Source organism: Bradysia coprophila, unplaced genomic scaffold, assembly GCF_014529535.1.
Source record: "Bradysia coprophila strain Holo2 unplaced genomic scaffold, BU_Bcop_v1 contig_248, whole genome shotgun sequence".
NCBI classification, from domain to species: domain Eukaryota; kingdom Metazoa; phylum Arthropoda; class Insecta; order Diptera; family Sciaridae; genus Bradysia; species Bradysia coprophila.
Window position 1 is genome coordinate 2501202 of NW_023503509.1, and position 14667 is coordinate 2515868.

Sequence of the window (14667 nt, forward strand, 5' to 3'; positions counted from 1 at the left end):
GTAACGAATTGAGCGTGTGCTTTGGAGAGCTTTCGAAAGCTTTGAGCTTCTTTCAATATTCCGAAGGTACAAAACTTTATTTTACCTGGAAAACATACTAATTCCAGGGGTGGTGTTATCTAATACGCAGAAAAAATTAAGCTCAAACGAATTAAGCTCACCAAAACAAACAAACAGAGCATAATTACTATTATCTTTCCCATGGATCGCGTGAAGCGAAAGTGGAGACAAAATGGTGTCCACTGTTTACTTCCCAAATTATGAGAATTGGATTCCATTGGAAAAGTGGAACATCTTAGTAGAATACAAGTTAAGCTCAAAGCTCTCGAAAGTCCTTAAGCAAAGACACGAATGCGATACGGTGTTTCGGCTTAACCCGTCAGATATTGTTTATAACACAAGCAAATAGCGAAGAAAAATTCAGTCAGTATAAATAGGCAATACAAACAACATACTGTAGAGTACTGATGACAGCCATGGTGTCAAAATGTGCCAATATCATAATAGGTGCAAACACGTCTGAACCTTTTGTTCTTGATCAAAAAATACCGTCACATTCCAGTTAGACCAACGGAACCACTTGGAGCCATCTCCGAAAATCTAGCAATATTTTGACTCAGCCACTCTAAGAGTGGCACTCTTAGTGTGTTGTTCTGTACCGACGCTATTCATTTCACTTAATTCCATCAATACCCTTTAGACTGTCGTGTAGTAATAATACAAAAAGCTCCGACTTTTTTATATGCTTGCCAACACTCTTTATTTACAATTTATAGTTCTGTTGCATGTTTTGCATTTATAATTTTATTTTTTATTTGATTAATTTAATTTAGTTTGACTAGAAATTGAAATTGGTTACAATAAATCAATTTGGATTAAAATAAAAATAAATAATAAAAAACATTTTTGGTTTCGTTAAATGAGATCAACGATTTCAAGAGATCGATTAACATAAAAATAATTCCATCTATTAACGACTGTGTGTTTGCTAAAAATCAAAAATTTAACAGCAAACAATAAAATTCGATTGTTTAATAACGTCGAGGACGTGTTTATCTTACATTTAAAGGGCATAAGAAGTGTAGGTAGTTTTCATCTTAGTATGGACATATGTCAGACGAAGAGCCTTTGTACACATCAACCCCTATTACATCCACATTTTGAATTCTATGCCATTTTATCACTCTGTCCTGTACGATATGTTACGATACAGCTTGTATTATTGAGCCTTAAGAGCTTTCATATGTTAGGTAGGTCCAGTGCGTAATATCCCAGCCGTCTTACACCTAAGAGATCGGTATCAAAGTAAAGGCCCGAAATGACAAATGATAATTCATTAAAAGGTCTGTATGGTGCCAGACGAGTCAAATATTTAAATTTTCAATCCGCATCGTTCGACAGAACTAAGGCTCGGAATAGGTCGGGTTTAGGTCGACCTGTGACCTGAAAATCAAAAAACTGACCTGACCGGAAACTTACGTGATCTGATTTAAATTTGACCTGACCTGTTCCGAGCCTTAGACAGAACGATCAACGAAAATTTTGTTTTTAAAATTCACTTTTCATTCAGGACCAACATCATCACTTCGACACCAACATGAGTTTTCTACAATGTGCGACGGCTGAGAGGCTGAGATATACACCATCCTCGTAAGTTTAATCACAGAGCTTAATGTAACAATGGAAGTTACAAAGCAAATGCTTATCGTACAAGACAGCGTAATGATATGGCATAGATCTCACTCTATGGTCTTGTGAGGGACTCAAATGTACATAGGGTCTCCGCATACAACGTAACCTGGTGCTGTTGTTAGTTGCGAGGAAAATGGTAGAAAATTTTTCATGCGCTTTTTAATTCCATCAACGAAATGAAATGTGGTGATGGAAGATTGATTCGAAAATTGAAATATTTCGTTGAACGTTTCCCGATAATCAATTCACTTTCGGTGAAATTTGTAAAAATTGTGATGAAACTTCCGTTAAGACTAAGTTTCACTTGTCGATATAAAATGCAGGTTGGTTCAAGCAGTCGTTTTTTAAATGGACAGACTGGGACAAATATTCTAGAGGTACAGTAAAATAGGAAATATTGGAATAGATCACCCCAAAGCGGAGACATCACACCTGAAATCTTGAAATCCACTCAGAGATGATCGACAGCCATTCGTCAGAATCATCAAACAAATGGTCACCCCTCCTGAACTGTTTTCAAACTTCAGGTGTGTTCTTCGATCCATTTTGAGTTGATCACTTCGATTAGATGTCCGATAAAATTAACCTTTCACAAACGGCAAAACGAGTCGCCAATTTGACTATTCGTTCGTTTGACCATTACATGAACACGTCCTTGATATTTTTGAATTGACGCACAGCAATGTCTATCGGTAAATTGAATCTGTAGTATGACAAACGGTCGACACATTTTAAGCCGTCGTCACGAAAGCCAGCATAAATATAGCTCCAGGTAGTGTAGTATCGATGGACCAGTTCGCGTGACTGGAAAATCAGGTTCAGCCATTGAAAGAGTTTTTGGCAACTGGAATTTGAGAGAAAAACAAATTTTCAATTAGGAATGGTCGCCCGTCCACCGTATTCGATCGACTCACTTTAGTCCCATGGACACCAAAGCCTTGAAATGTGAATCGTAGCTACGTTTGTACGGTGCATGAATGCTGATTATTGTTCCGATTGCGCTTAGCAGACTTTGCTTATTCGAAGCGGATGCCGAACCGGCAATGTCCAAATTGAAACTTTGTGACAATTTTCTAGCCGGAGTCGAATTGAATTTGTCGCCGTTCTTCATGTAGTAATACTCCAGTATCAATTCCCACACATGCATGGGACGATCCTCATCGTCTGAGCCATAGTGACCTGCACCGCCTCCATCCGGTTCGTCATGGTACCGTCCGGAACTACGCGACGATTTCCGTAGATTCGGATGGGAGAAACAACCGATAAATGGCACCAAACTGGTAGATGTTGGCGTATCCTCGCGTAAACCGTGCTCGATTAGCTTCTGCAACGTTACCGAAAACTTTTTCCGCACCATTGCTATCAGTTCTAAGCGCAGCACATTCGCTGCATCATCATCGTCAGACGTATCATATCTGGGTCCATCATCCGAGTCACTATTCGAATTTGAACTGTCCTGGGCTGTCGGTTGCTTTGAATGTACGATAATTTTGTTGCTGGAATGATGGTTGGATGTTGCCTGCATGGTGGTGACCAAAGAAATTATCTCCTGAACATCCACTTCGATTTGAGCGCGCAGATCACCCCAGTGATTTCCTTTGGTCGTTTTTTTAAGTGAATTTTTCTGGAAGCTGTTACTGCCGCAACCGAATTGAGTTACGGCGAAGATATTGAGCAGAGCTGCTGTAATAACGAAATGGGAAATTCAATCGAAATCGAAAGGCATTATGGTGCACCCCTTGTACTTACCAGCTTTGTCAAGAACAGTAGCAGCTTTGCTGGACAGAGTTTCATGAGCACTTTGCGAATTTTTTAGTCTAGAGGAGACAAGGAACATTCATGGCCTGATCGTCTGTGAAATGCACAATGACAAAACAATTACCTTGTAGTCTCTTTCGGCTCGACATCCTGACCAGACGAAGCAGATCTCGTGCGGCGACGATTTTTCGCCGTCTGTGTATTGTATGATGTGTACGCCATTTCCAGATTCTTCATTCCGGCCATTTCTTTGGTCATTTGTTTTAGGTCCTGTGTTTCACACTGCAAATATGCCACAAATCGCTCCAGGTCCGTTATCTGTGTCTTCAATTGGCAAACGAGCGTATCCTTCATCTTCACTGGCCCAACGAATTCGCCCAACGCATGGTCCACTTGGCTCCGCAGGTCCTCGCTGGTCAATTGTAGCAAATCGTCGTCGAACACATTGAAATTGACTTTGTTCTTCAACTCGTCGATGATGACCTTTTGCTTTTCAACCAGCATCGATTGCGGCAACACTTTCGCACCCGATTCGTATGCAAATTTCTCCACATCGGACAACTGTTGCTTCAATCGTTCGATCAATTCGAATTGCCTGTTTCGTTGTTGTTCCATTGCTTCCTGCAGATGTGCATTGTCACCGAAGTCCATTTTCGTCACGTCTGGTATGTTGATTCCGCGAAAAGCGAATTCTTCCAGGCTCTGCAACAATTTGTCTCGGTCTTCGGGCGATGCATCGACAATTTGCCGGAGACGAAACTGAACCTGGGCAAAGTGGGATGTTAGAGCCAACAGAGATGTCATCACATCGTCATTGGACACTAGTTCCACATTCACGTCTGGATCATCGTCTTCATCGTCCGGAGACTTAGGTCTGGCTAGATCGTCTCCATCTGATAGACTGTCGGTGACAAATGAATTAGAATTGACAAATTGATGGAAACGTTTGTGAGGACTTACTGGTTTATTGGTGAAGACGACGAAGATACGTCTTTTTCGTCGACTGTTCCATTTTCCAGATGGTGGTCGATTTCGATTTCGTTCATAGTTAATTGGTGGCTCCTGTGCAGAGCATATTTTGTTAACCACTACCTAAGTTAGTAGAAAATTTGATCCGAGTTCACAACTAAATCTATTATTTGTTAAAATCTCTTTTTTTGGTAAAATTGACATAAACAAATGGCGAAGACTGAAAAGTTTTTTTTTATAATTTTGACATTTCCAATGACGTATGTCTCTCATGGGGGAGAGAGGCGCTCATGGCACTGTGTCACTGAGAGCAAAACGGTTCTACTACAAAACTATTTTAAGAAATTGAAGAAAGTTCTGAAGATTTTGTCAACTAAATTGCCTGAGTTGGGTCAGGATATTGCGCGATATGCATTGCCCTTTACTGAAATGATCTTCCAGAATACCTCTGAAATTCATTAAAATCATTATTTCTTACAATAGTTACAATTCTACGTTACAGTAGGTTTCAACGCGCCTCTATCGTCTTTTGAATGAAGTATATGAATATTGACAAATGTTTCGACTGGGATACTGAGAATAAACGTCAAGTGTCAAAATAAACTTGCCACCACCGTCCGGTTATTTTGTTATCATTTTGCATCTTTCACCGTAAACAGAAATTGTCCGACAAAAATGGTTAAAATAGGCCTGCAGATAAAGGCAACGTTAGAGAATGTCGACGAAATCAAAACCAGCCATCCAAGCTACACATTTTTCATTAAAATCAAATGTTCAAATTGTGGTGAAGAATCGGAAAAATGGCATGACCTGACTGAGGATGAAACGACCAATGAAGATTCAAGGAACCCGAAGGGATTCAACTTTTACATGAAATGTAAATTGTGTTCCCGTGAAAATTCAATTGACATTTTGGAAGGAACCAATGGTAGGTGGTGCTCCCTTTGCCATTCTAAAATCAAATTCAAATTACATTCATCTACGATACAGCTGCCTACTCTGCTGACGACTCAGAAAAGTTCAAAACAATTGTGTGCTTCGATTGTCGCGGTGTTGAACCGGTTAAATTTACACCCCGATCTGGATGGATTGTGCAGAGCACGGAGAATGGACAGAGATACGAGGATGTCGATTTGTCGGAAGACGACTGGGTGGAGTATGACGAGAAGAATAAGCAGGACGTTGGCGTCTATTCGTTTGAGTCACAGTTTGTCAAATTGAAGAAATAGAATTTGCATGAACCGACAATAAATGTGTTGAAAGTCAAGACCTGTTTAGGGAGGGCACGTTGTCAGTACCGGAATGAAGAAATTTTGCAGCAGGAAAGGGTAAGTGTAGTCATTTTCAAATCGCAAATATGACGGCCTCATAATGAGACGTAGCTTCGAACAGTACAGAAATCAAAGTCCCAACGAGGCAGAGTAGCTCGAATCAATAATAAGTTAAGCTTCGATTGAAAGGTGACATTTACGCAATTTTGTCTAGTTATTTCCCTCTCGTATAAAATTCATAAAATTGAGAGACGATTTGATTTGATAAAATTTCATCAACGCGGCTGGAAAATAGTGAGTTGGTATTGCCAACTTGGCAAGATGCATGCGTATCTACTTAGTGGTCAGTGTACTATGTCTTATTGTAACATTAGCAATTTGTTAGATTTGTCAAGTTGAAATGGTCCTCATAAAAAACAGGTGGTTCCCGTTCATCATGCGAATCAATTAAACTTCCCTGTCACTCCAGAAACCTGTCTAATATAAAAAATCTTAGCTTGGGTTATGTCGAGAGGTCTAATGACATGACCAGTTAGCGTTCTGCATCGTAAAAGGCAGTGCTTCGAGCTTTCACAGATGATTCACAGACCGGTTTCGTTTCCAAGGTCCCAACTGCAATTGGGATCGTTTCTGATTCCCATCCTCGCGAAATGCTTCTTCAGATCACAATGCCGTTTGTGTTTGTTAACGAGCCGTTATAGCCGACCCAGTATTTATGTCATTGAGACCGTACCCAGTCCTTCACATTATCCATTTTGATCAAGCATCTTTGATGAATCCTCAGATTTTCTTGTCAGTATAATAATTTCTGTGCAATTAATACGTCCTAGATCGCATGAAACGCATAAAACGAACGTCAAATTAAATCTCCGGTCATTTAAGTTCCATCGTATCGTATATGCAGGCAGGTCATAACACACATTCTCTGTTCGCTCTGATCTGACGTGTAACATGATTTATCAGCTCTTACATCTGTCTGTCTCGTTTGGTTGTCAAAGTAGTCGTCTAAGGTCGCAGGGCCCATTATTCCCAAATATTTCCAAAATCGATTCCCCAAATAATAGACCCTGCTAAGGTGGTAGTAATTGATGTTCATGGATCATAAAATTACATTGGAATCATGCACCTAAGCACCACCATTTGGAACGTTTGTGTAAGGGCGGCCAGCATATCGGCATCACGATATAATAACAAAATCTATTACCTCTCTTGTTCAATTGTGTTTGATGAAACATCTTCAATGGTTTTAACATTAATTTTACTATAAAAGACAACACTAGTCAGTGCTCATCGCTTATTATTGTCCTTGTTGTCGATAACAGATGATTAGCCGTTTCTGGTAGGTATAATCTTAGTTTTCCCTCTTCATTGTGATGAAGTCCAGTAGAGCTGAAAACCATTACTCGAAATAAAATTCTGAATTCGACCAAAAAAATACGTTTAAAATGCAGCTCCCTTTTCAGCGGTCAGAGTTTAAAACTTATCGGAGTCGATAGAAATTTCGATTCAGTTTCAAACAGTAAAAACACTTTTTAAACAAACTCTTATTCCTCGCCTCGGTATTCAAAAGAATTATTGCTACCAATGCGTTTTCACAATTTATATACCAGCTGCTGTTCCATATAATATACCTTGGGTCTACCAAAAGTTCAATTTTCATTCATTCAATAGCATTGTACGATAGTTGTGTTGTGGTTTAGCTATAAAGTTCCATTTACCTCTCTTTGCAAACCTAATTGTCAATAAACGCAATGGGACGGGTTTGGGGTATATTCTATCCATTTGAAATCCGAAAGTTTACACTCGCACCTAATGCTACCGAGAAATATCGCTTTCCGATATCCTGAATGTTCCTAAACAATTTATTATTTTATTGCTCAACTTGGGTTTGACTGTGTGTATATACCACCATATAGAAATACCATATGCAGTACTATTAGAAGACCACGTTCGTACCTATAATGCATGATAGACTCGGTTGGGTTTGATGGACTTGCGAACTTTGTGGAAGCATTTGATATTCAGGTTGTTACATTGCCGATAAGCTTTTATCTAGATGGTGTCTATTGAACAGTGCACCTTGAACGACGAGTGTTCTGTTGTCAATAAAAAAAGCAGAAAAAGAATGTGAGAGTTGGCTTAAGTCCTACAAAGGTTTAAAATATTTTCTGGAGTGGTCGAATATTGCATTGGAAAATTAAATGATCGAAAAGTGAGTTACTGATTCTGATTGGTTCACGATAAAAAGAATCTGATACGTTTGTTTGGTACAGGTATTAACATGAACAAAGTCGAGTTTCTAGGGTGGGTCGTATTTTCATTTTGTTTTCATTTTAAAAGGCCTGGCCCAGGCTGTACCTAGAATTGACCAAGGAATCCAAAACAGCAAAAATAAAATTCAAAAATTAATTTTTCCCTTGCCTCTAGGCTGATTTTGATTTTCGGGGTAGTAGCACGAATTTGCACACATTGTTGACTGATATCTCGGACATTTGGGAACAGAAGGCATTACTGCTAACTGTAGGTAATAGCTGAGGAGTCCAGCTATGAAATACCATAAGAACGTTGTTGACCTTCGCCTTCACTCGGGCAGAGTAACTCTGTCAGTGTTCCCGACTAAGACTTTTCGACACAAAATTTCAACTTTATTTGCAAATACAATCGACAAATCATGTCATAATACGTCGTGTGAGGTATGGCTGACAGGTAATCTCATAGAGAATCCATTGCAGAGACGTTTGTTGAAAACGAGTTGAAAAAACTCACAGGAGCTTTGTTTTCGAAGCCCAAAGTTGGCAACTTTTTGTTAGAGTGAAAAAGTCAAATGAATAAAAATCGACGAATTTACGTTTATTTGCTCAGAAAAGTGTTATTTAGGGTTAATAGGGATAAAACTATCAATTTCACCAGATTAGAACCTTTTAATTTGCATGGTCCGTAGTACGTATAGTATTTTTCATGTGTCGGGGTTCGAAAATGAGTGAGTTTCGAGATTTTTCTCGGGTTTTCGACCCCTTACATGAAAAATTTTTTGAGTATCTGTTTTGGACGATTGATTTTAGGCACTTTCGCATGTAGCCCTCACTTCGTTCGGGCTACAACTCGCGAAATTGCCTAAAAACAATCGTCCAAAACAGATACACAAATAACTATTTCATATTGGACGCAGAAAAAGTGCGACGAAGTCGGACTTTTCTGGTCGTAGGTATGAAAATATATTTTATCGCATACGCGGTGTGATTCCCCGGAAAAATTATTCACCTAGGATATATAAACAAACATTATACTTCTGTAAATTGTCAAAGTGTCATTTGCATATCTTGTTGTCTCGTTTTCGCTTATGCGATAAAAAAGAATATGCACGTATGACAAGCCGTCTCGGCAAGCCTCGACCGCTTTGTCATACGTGCATAATATTTATTATCGCATACGCGGTGTGATTCCCCGAAAAAATTATTCACCTAGGATATATAAACAAACATTATACTTCTGTAAATTGTCAAAGTGTCATTTGCATATCTTGTTGTCTCGTTTTCGCTTATGCGATAAAAAAGAATATGCACGTATGACAAGCCGTCTCGGCAAGCCTCGACCGCTTTGTAAATAAACAAAAATCTACTGCAATTTGAGTCAATGTCTCTATGTTGTGAGATTATTGAGATTTTTGGAACTTGTAGATGCATTGGATGCAAAAGTGTAAACAAGCTTCGAAATAGTACATTTCGTACCACGGACTAAAAGTCTTTTTTAGCGTATTCGATTCCAGACCTCGCCTTCGGCTCTGTCTGGAAACTTCTCACACGCTAAAAAAGACTTTTAGTCCTAGGTACGAAATGTACTATTTCGAAGCTTGTTTACACTTTTGCATCCAATGCATCTACAAGTTCCAAAAATCTCAATAATCTCACAACATAGAGACATTGACTCAAATTGCAGTAGATTTTTGTTTATTTTCTGAAGCTACCGCAAAGTACTTTCGGATCTGCTCGGTACAATGAATATTTATGAAACCATTGACCTTTCCAAATCCTATTGCATGAAAGGCAACTACGAACTACGCATCTGTTATCGACATCGACGACATAAATACGTAATGGTCTTTGGATAATGTGGTCTTTTATACTAAAATGCATACAGAAACAACTGAAGTAAAAGATTTTATTTCAATCGGTTGAAATATTTGGGTCAATAAAAGAAGTAACAGACTTCGACTGGTGACGTGAAAGGTTCTCATTTAATCCGGTTCGATGAGTAGTTTCAAATCTTCAAAATCCTTTCCCTTCGATAGACAAAAATGCAATTACATCGAATTATTGACCAATTAACATAAAATCAAGAGAATTACATATATAACGGCAAATCGCTTGCAGTCTACTGATAAATAGATAGGACACATTTCGATATAACATTAACATCGGTTATTATCGATTGCATCCATTGACACAACATCATTTTCGTTGCAGTTTTGTTCTTTTTCTGGTTATTTACACCATCACTTCATAATTATTTATTTGAGATGGGTATTGCTCTTTCATCTGTCCTAGTAAAATCCTTAAGCTTTACAATACACATAAATATATCAGCCGTATACTCTGATGCTATAGTCTCTATATACTATGCTTCAATATACGTTTTATATTTACGCAAGGATTTACTGGCGGGGATTATTTTCCAGTATGCTATTTAGGCAAATAAATTCGCCAAGAAAATACTGCAATATTTATTTGTGTGTTAATCCGAAAATCGTGATTATATACAAGTGTATACATTAACGGTCTCGGTTCTGTTTTTCTGTGGGTTCAGCCTACAAAAACGAGCCGTCAGAACAGTCGGAGCGTTTGCTGCGACTGAGCCCCGTACGAACCCGTACATCTATTGCGCACGTGACCCTAGTTCGTCCGTAGCCCTACTCTTCCCGTAAACGTCGGTAAAGTAGAATTCTTATGAAATTTGTACGTCTTAAAAATTGCGCATAGCGCAATTACGAAGCCCCGTACGATGTTCCTTTCAAACGTAACACAAATTTCAAATTGACCTACAATTTCCTCAGTCCTATATTAACCTATATTTACCTATAAATAAACAATTTACTGATAAATATGCTAGTATATAGCTCAAAATAACTATCTATACCGTTATATAGCTCAATATACTATATATATTTATAAATAGATCTTCATATTTGGGATCCTTGAAACACCACACACACATAACCAATCACTTCCCACTGATCAATAACTTTGTAAGAATTATTTTCACCGATTTATATTGTTTTTACAAAAATCCAAAATGGCGGCCGATGGCCATTTTGTTAGGAGGTGGAAAGTAGTACGGCTGCTTTATATTCGTTAGTACCTTTCAAACAAAAAAAATCATGAAATTTGGTCAAATTTTACTCGAGATATTAACAAAAAACACCACCTTCACTCTACGGCCGAGTAGCCTCATATAAGCTCACTCCAAGAGACCTAGCTCACGCTCCGGTGAACTGAATTTCATGAACTTTTTTTTCCCTGATTGGTACGGTCAATACCTATCTAATAAAGCAAAATCTATCTAAATCCGTTCAAATTTGGCCAACGTTCAAGCAAAAACGGGTTGCCGCCCTGTACCTAGTTCACACCAAGGGGTCTAACTCACGAGTCGGTCATCCAATTTCCATAATCTTTTTTTTTCGTCGATCGGTATTGTAAATACCTTTCATTTGACGTATCACTTACAAGTGTAGCCTTTAAATGGCCAGAGATATCTTCGGAAAACGTTAAATCACTTATGGGGTTCCAGCTCGGGAGGGGTTGACCCAAAATCGCCCATCTTCGAACTTAGCCTCACTATTTTGACTATCTTTCAGGAAAAAAAAAATTTTTTTAATCGGATTTGATTTACTCAAGATATCGACGTGACAGACAGACGGACAGACGGCCCAAATTTTTATTGCGGATTCGTCATCTATGAACATAGGCAAACACTTTGCCCTTACCGTCTGCTTCGAATTCCATCAATTACACACGGCATCGTAATCCTATAAGCCCCTTCATACTTCGTACGGGGCTAAAAACCTTTATTTACATTGTTACTAATGTGACATGTGTGTGTAATAGTGTTAACGAATATTGTTCTCATTTACTTAAACAATTAGTATTTGTTTAAAGCAAAGATTAAAAAGCACTTCTCGAGCAGTAGTATGAAAATTAAAAAATTTAACGGGAGAGTAATTGAAGGACGAACTCTGTAACCACTAAATAGTTGTACTTACGAGGAGTGCCGTACATCGTGGCTAAACCGTACGCGACTGAGTTCAAGCAATGCGACTGCCCTCACTCACTTACATGAATTTTAAATTTGCAGTTTTGATACGACTCCTAATAATTAGAATTGGCAAATAAAACATTACAGTGGATGTGCCAAGAACGTTAGTTAATTGCAAACTACTCATTAAATGGACTATTGTCGAGAATCTCCTCCGAGTTATCAATCGGAATTGAGTTTTTAAAGACTGAAATTCTTAATAATAATACCCTGGTCCGACAGCATGCAGCAAAGACACAACTGTAGCTTTTGTCAGGAATTACTTCAGCCTTCCGATAGAGGTCCTATACACAGTGTGTATTACACATACTCAGATAATATTATATAGATCTCAACGAGCCCTCTGTGGTCACTATAAATTTAAGCAGGGCCGAACTGGCTACCAAAAGTCGCTCTTGAGAAATGTAGAAAAAGGCGTCTAATGTGAAGAAAATAGCAAATTCGAAAATTCACTTGTGAATCTTCAAGTTGCCTCATCTCTTATGGCCAGTTCGGTCCCGAAGTGAAGAGAATATTTCGGAGATCTCTCATTCCGTTTGCTTTTTTCGGTTGAGTAACAAATGACAAGCATGTCACCAATATAATTAGTAAGTCTATTACTTCGTTTTATTAAATTATTTTCTAGTGTTTGATCAAAGAAATCTTTTACTTCATCAGTTTTAACATGTATTTCGCTATATATAGATAAGCACTAACAAGGGCTCACAGCTTATTTTCGTCGTCGTTGACGATTACAGATGACTAGCCTTTTCCTAGAGACATCGGGAGAGCTTGAAAAATTGTATTCAAATTAAAAAAAAATATTTAGTTGCTGCTTAGCCTGAGGTCTGAGCTTTACAACGATACCAATCATGATATCCACCAACAAACATCTTTTATGTTAATTTGTTTTGAAATAAAGTCATTTTACTAGGTCGCTGCGAATTTTAAAGCCTGTATCATACGCGTATGATCTCTTCGAAACTTCCCGTAGGTTAGAAAAAAACGATAGATCGACCTAATAAAAAAATTTCCCGTCAAATACTTTTTAGTTATGTTATTCTTACTCGTGGTACTGCCCTCCACAAACACCACTAACACCACAAACACTCCACGAGAGTTCGAATAAAAATTTTTCAAGCTCACCGTGATATCACGTGTATGTTGGCTTTAATTAGCAGGAAGTGGGTATTAAGCGATAAAGTCTGGATCTGGAATCTTCAAAAAATGTCTCTCCGAAAAGAATCATAACCGACTTTACATTTCCGGAAAGCCTTTCCGAAAGGTAATTCTAATTTTCTAATGGACTTAGTTTTCATTATGGTCAAAAATGGCTAATTTTAGAGGAGTTCTCAAAGTTTTCAAACATCTACGGAAGTATGACCTCAATAAAAACTACTGAAGCAGAAAATCAAAGATTTGACGGTCGGTATTTACTAACTACAAAAAGGAAGTTTTAGAAAATCCATTCGCTGGGTAATATAATGAGACCTCACAGTGAGTGTTAGTTGGGCCAATGTTGGGACAATGTAATGTGAAGATTAAGGATTTATTAGAAGTTTCTTAGTTTCACATTCGGCTGATAAAGTATGTCACATGGAGAATCGGTTCTAAATGGCATTTTTCTGAAAACCTGTTTCCATTGCATTAGTTTTACGCAGGTGCACTTGGTACAACGAGCCTAATCGCATCAATTTGCTACGATCTTAACAGATTCAGTTCTTGTATTAATCACTCGAATCATTTCTATAAATTTTGCTTTTAAAACATATCAAATGACATCGACGACGATCGTTTTAAAAATGTATAGGTCTGAATGAACGACATTATATTACCAAAAACTTATACCGAGTTCTTTATTACCAACTATTAATCTCTCTGAATGGAAAACCTACGTTTTTCCCGTTTTTCCGTTCGTTCTATATATATGGAAGATAGTATACGGTCATATAATTCAATCATTCGCAAATGTGTAGACTATTCTTTCCCGTGTGCGTTTTATACTTTTAACAAATATCTTCAAATAAGTTTTCATCATCAAAAAAAAAGTGGAAGAAGAACACAACACAACAGCAACTGGCGTTATCAGGTGTTTCATCCCCTTGACACATATATGTGTGTACGCAGAGAATAGGATTTATATCTTAATATTACAAGACATGAGTGAGATAACATCAAATCCCTGCTAAGTTATAAATGCGGCATAATAAATAAAGAAGGAAATGTTCTTGAGAGATCTGCTCTGTTATGAAAGAAAAACACATTTTGAATTGTATTATAATATATGCTTTTGATATAGACGGGACTCTCGTACACACACCAAAAGAAAAAAAAATTATTTATATTCACGAAAACTCAGATTATGACAGCATCCCTGGTTGTAAATGTTTGTGTAAATGACTTAAGTATATTTTAGCAGTTTATTCGAAATTGAATTCAACTGAATTTAGACGGATACATTTTTCGTATAGTTAGTGTATAAATGGGTCTTTACAGACTCGTGAGAATTAATATTTTGTGGAATTGCGTACTCTTAATAAGGGAACAACAAAATTGTATTTGAGATTGTACTTAAAATGTTTTATCGTCTAACGGTGTAGACGGATGCAGTAGGAAAAATCATTCGTGTAAATACTTGTTTATCAATGGAATTACTGTAGTACACATTATAGTAGTGTCAGTTAAGTCT

The 14667-nt window shown here is 37.8% G+C and overlaps 2 protein-coding genes across 2 annotated transcripts; one reads left to right on the forward strand and one right to left on the reverse strand.

Moving 5' to 3' along the window:
• Positions 1-2013: 2013 nt before the first annotated feature.
• On the reverse strand, positions 2014-4673 carry LOC119078355 (RUN domain-containing protein 1). The gene is made up of 5 exons (XM_037185855.1): positions 4411-4673; positions 3575-4351; positions 3442-3509; positions 2607-3375; positions 2014-2536 (listed from the first exon to the last, which is right to left on the reverse strand). The coding sequence occupies exons 1-5, from the start codon at positions 4494-4496 to the stop codon at positions 2332-2334; spliced, it is 1905 nt and encodes a 634-aa protein (XP_037041750.1). The 5' UTR covers positions 4497-4673; the 3' UTR covers positions 2014-2331.
• A 347-nt stretch (positions 4674-5020) lies between these two features.
• LOC119078356 (UPF0587 protein CG4646) lies at positions 5021-5692 on the forward strand. Its single transcript, XM_037185856.1, has 2 exons — positions 5021-5347; positions 5410-5692. Exons 1-2 carry the CDS (start codon positions 5095-5097, stop codon positions 5646-5648), a joined length of 492 nt encoding a protein of 163 aa, XP_037041751.1. The 5' UTR covers positions 5021-5094; the 3' UTR covers positions 5649-5692.
• The last annotated feature ends 8975 nt before the right edge of the window (positions 5693-14667 follow it).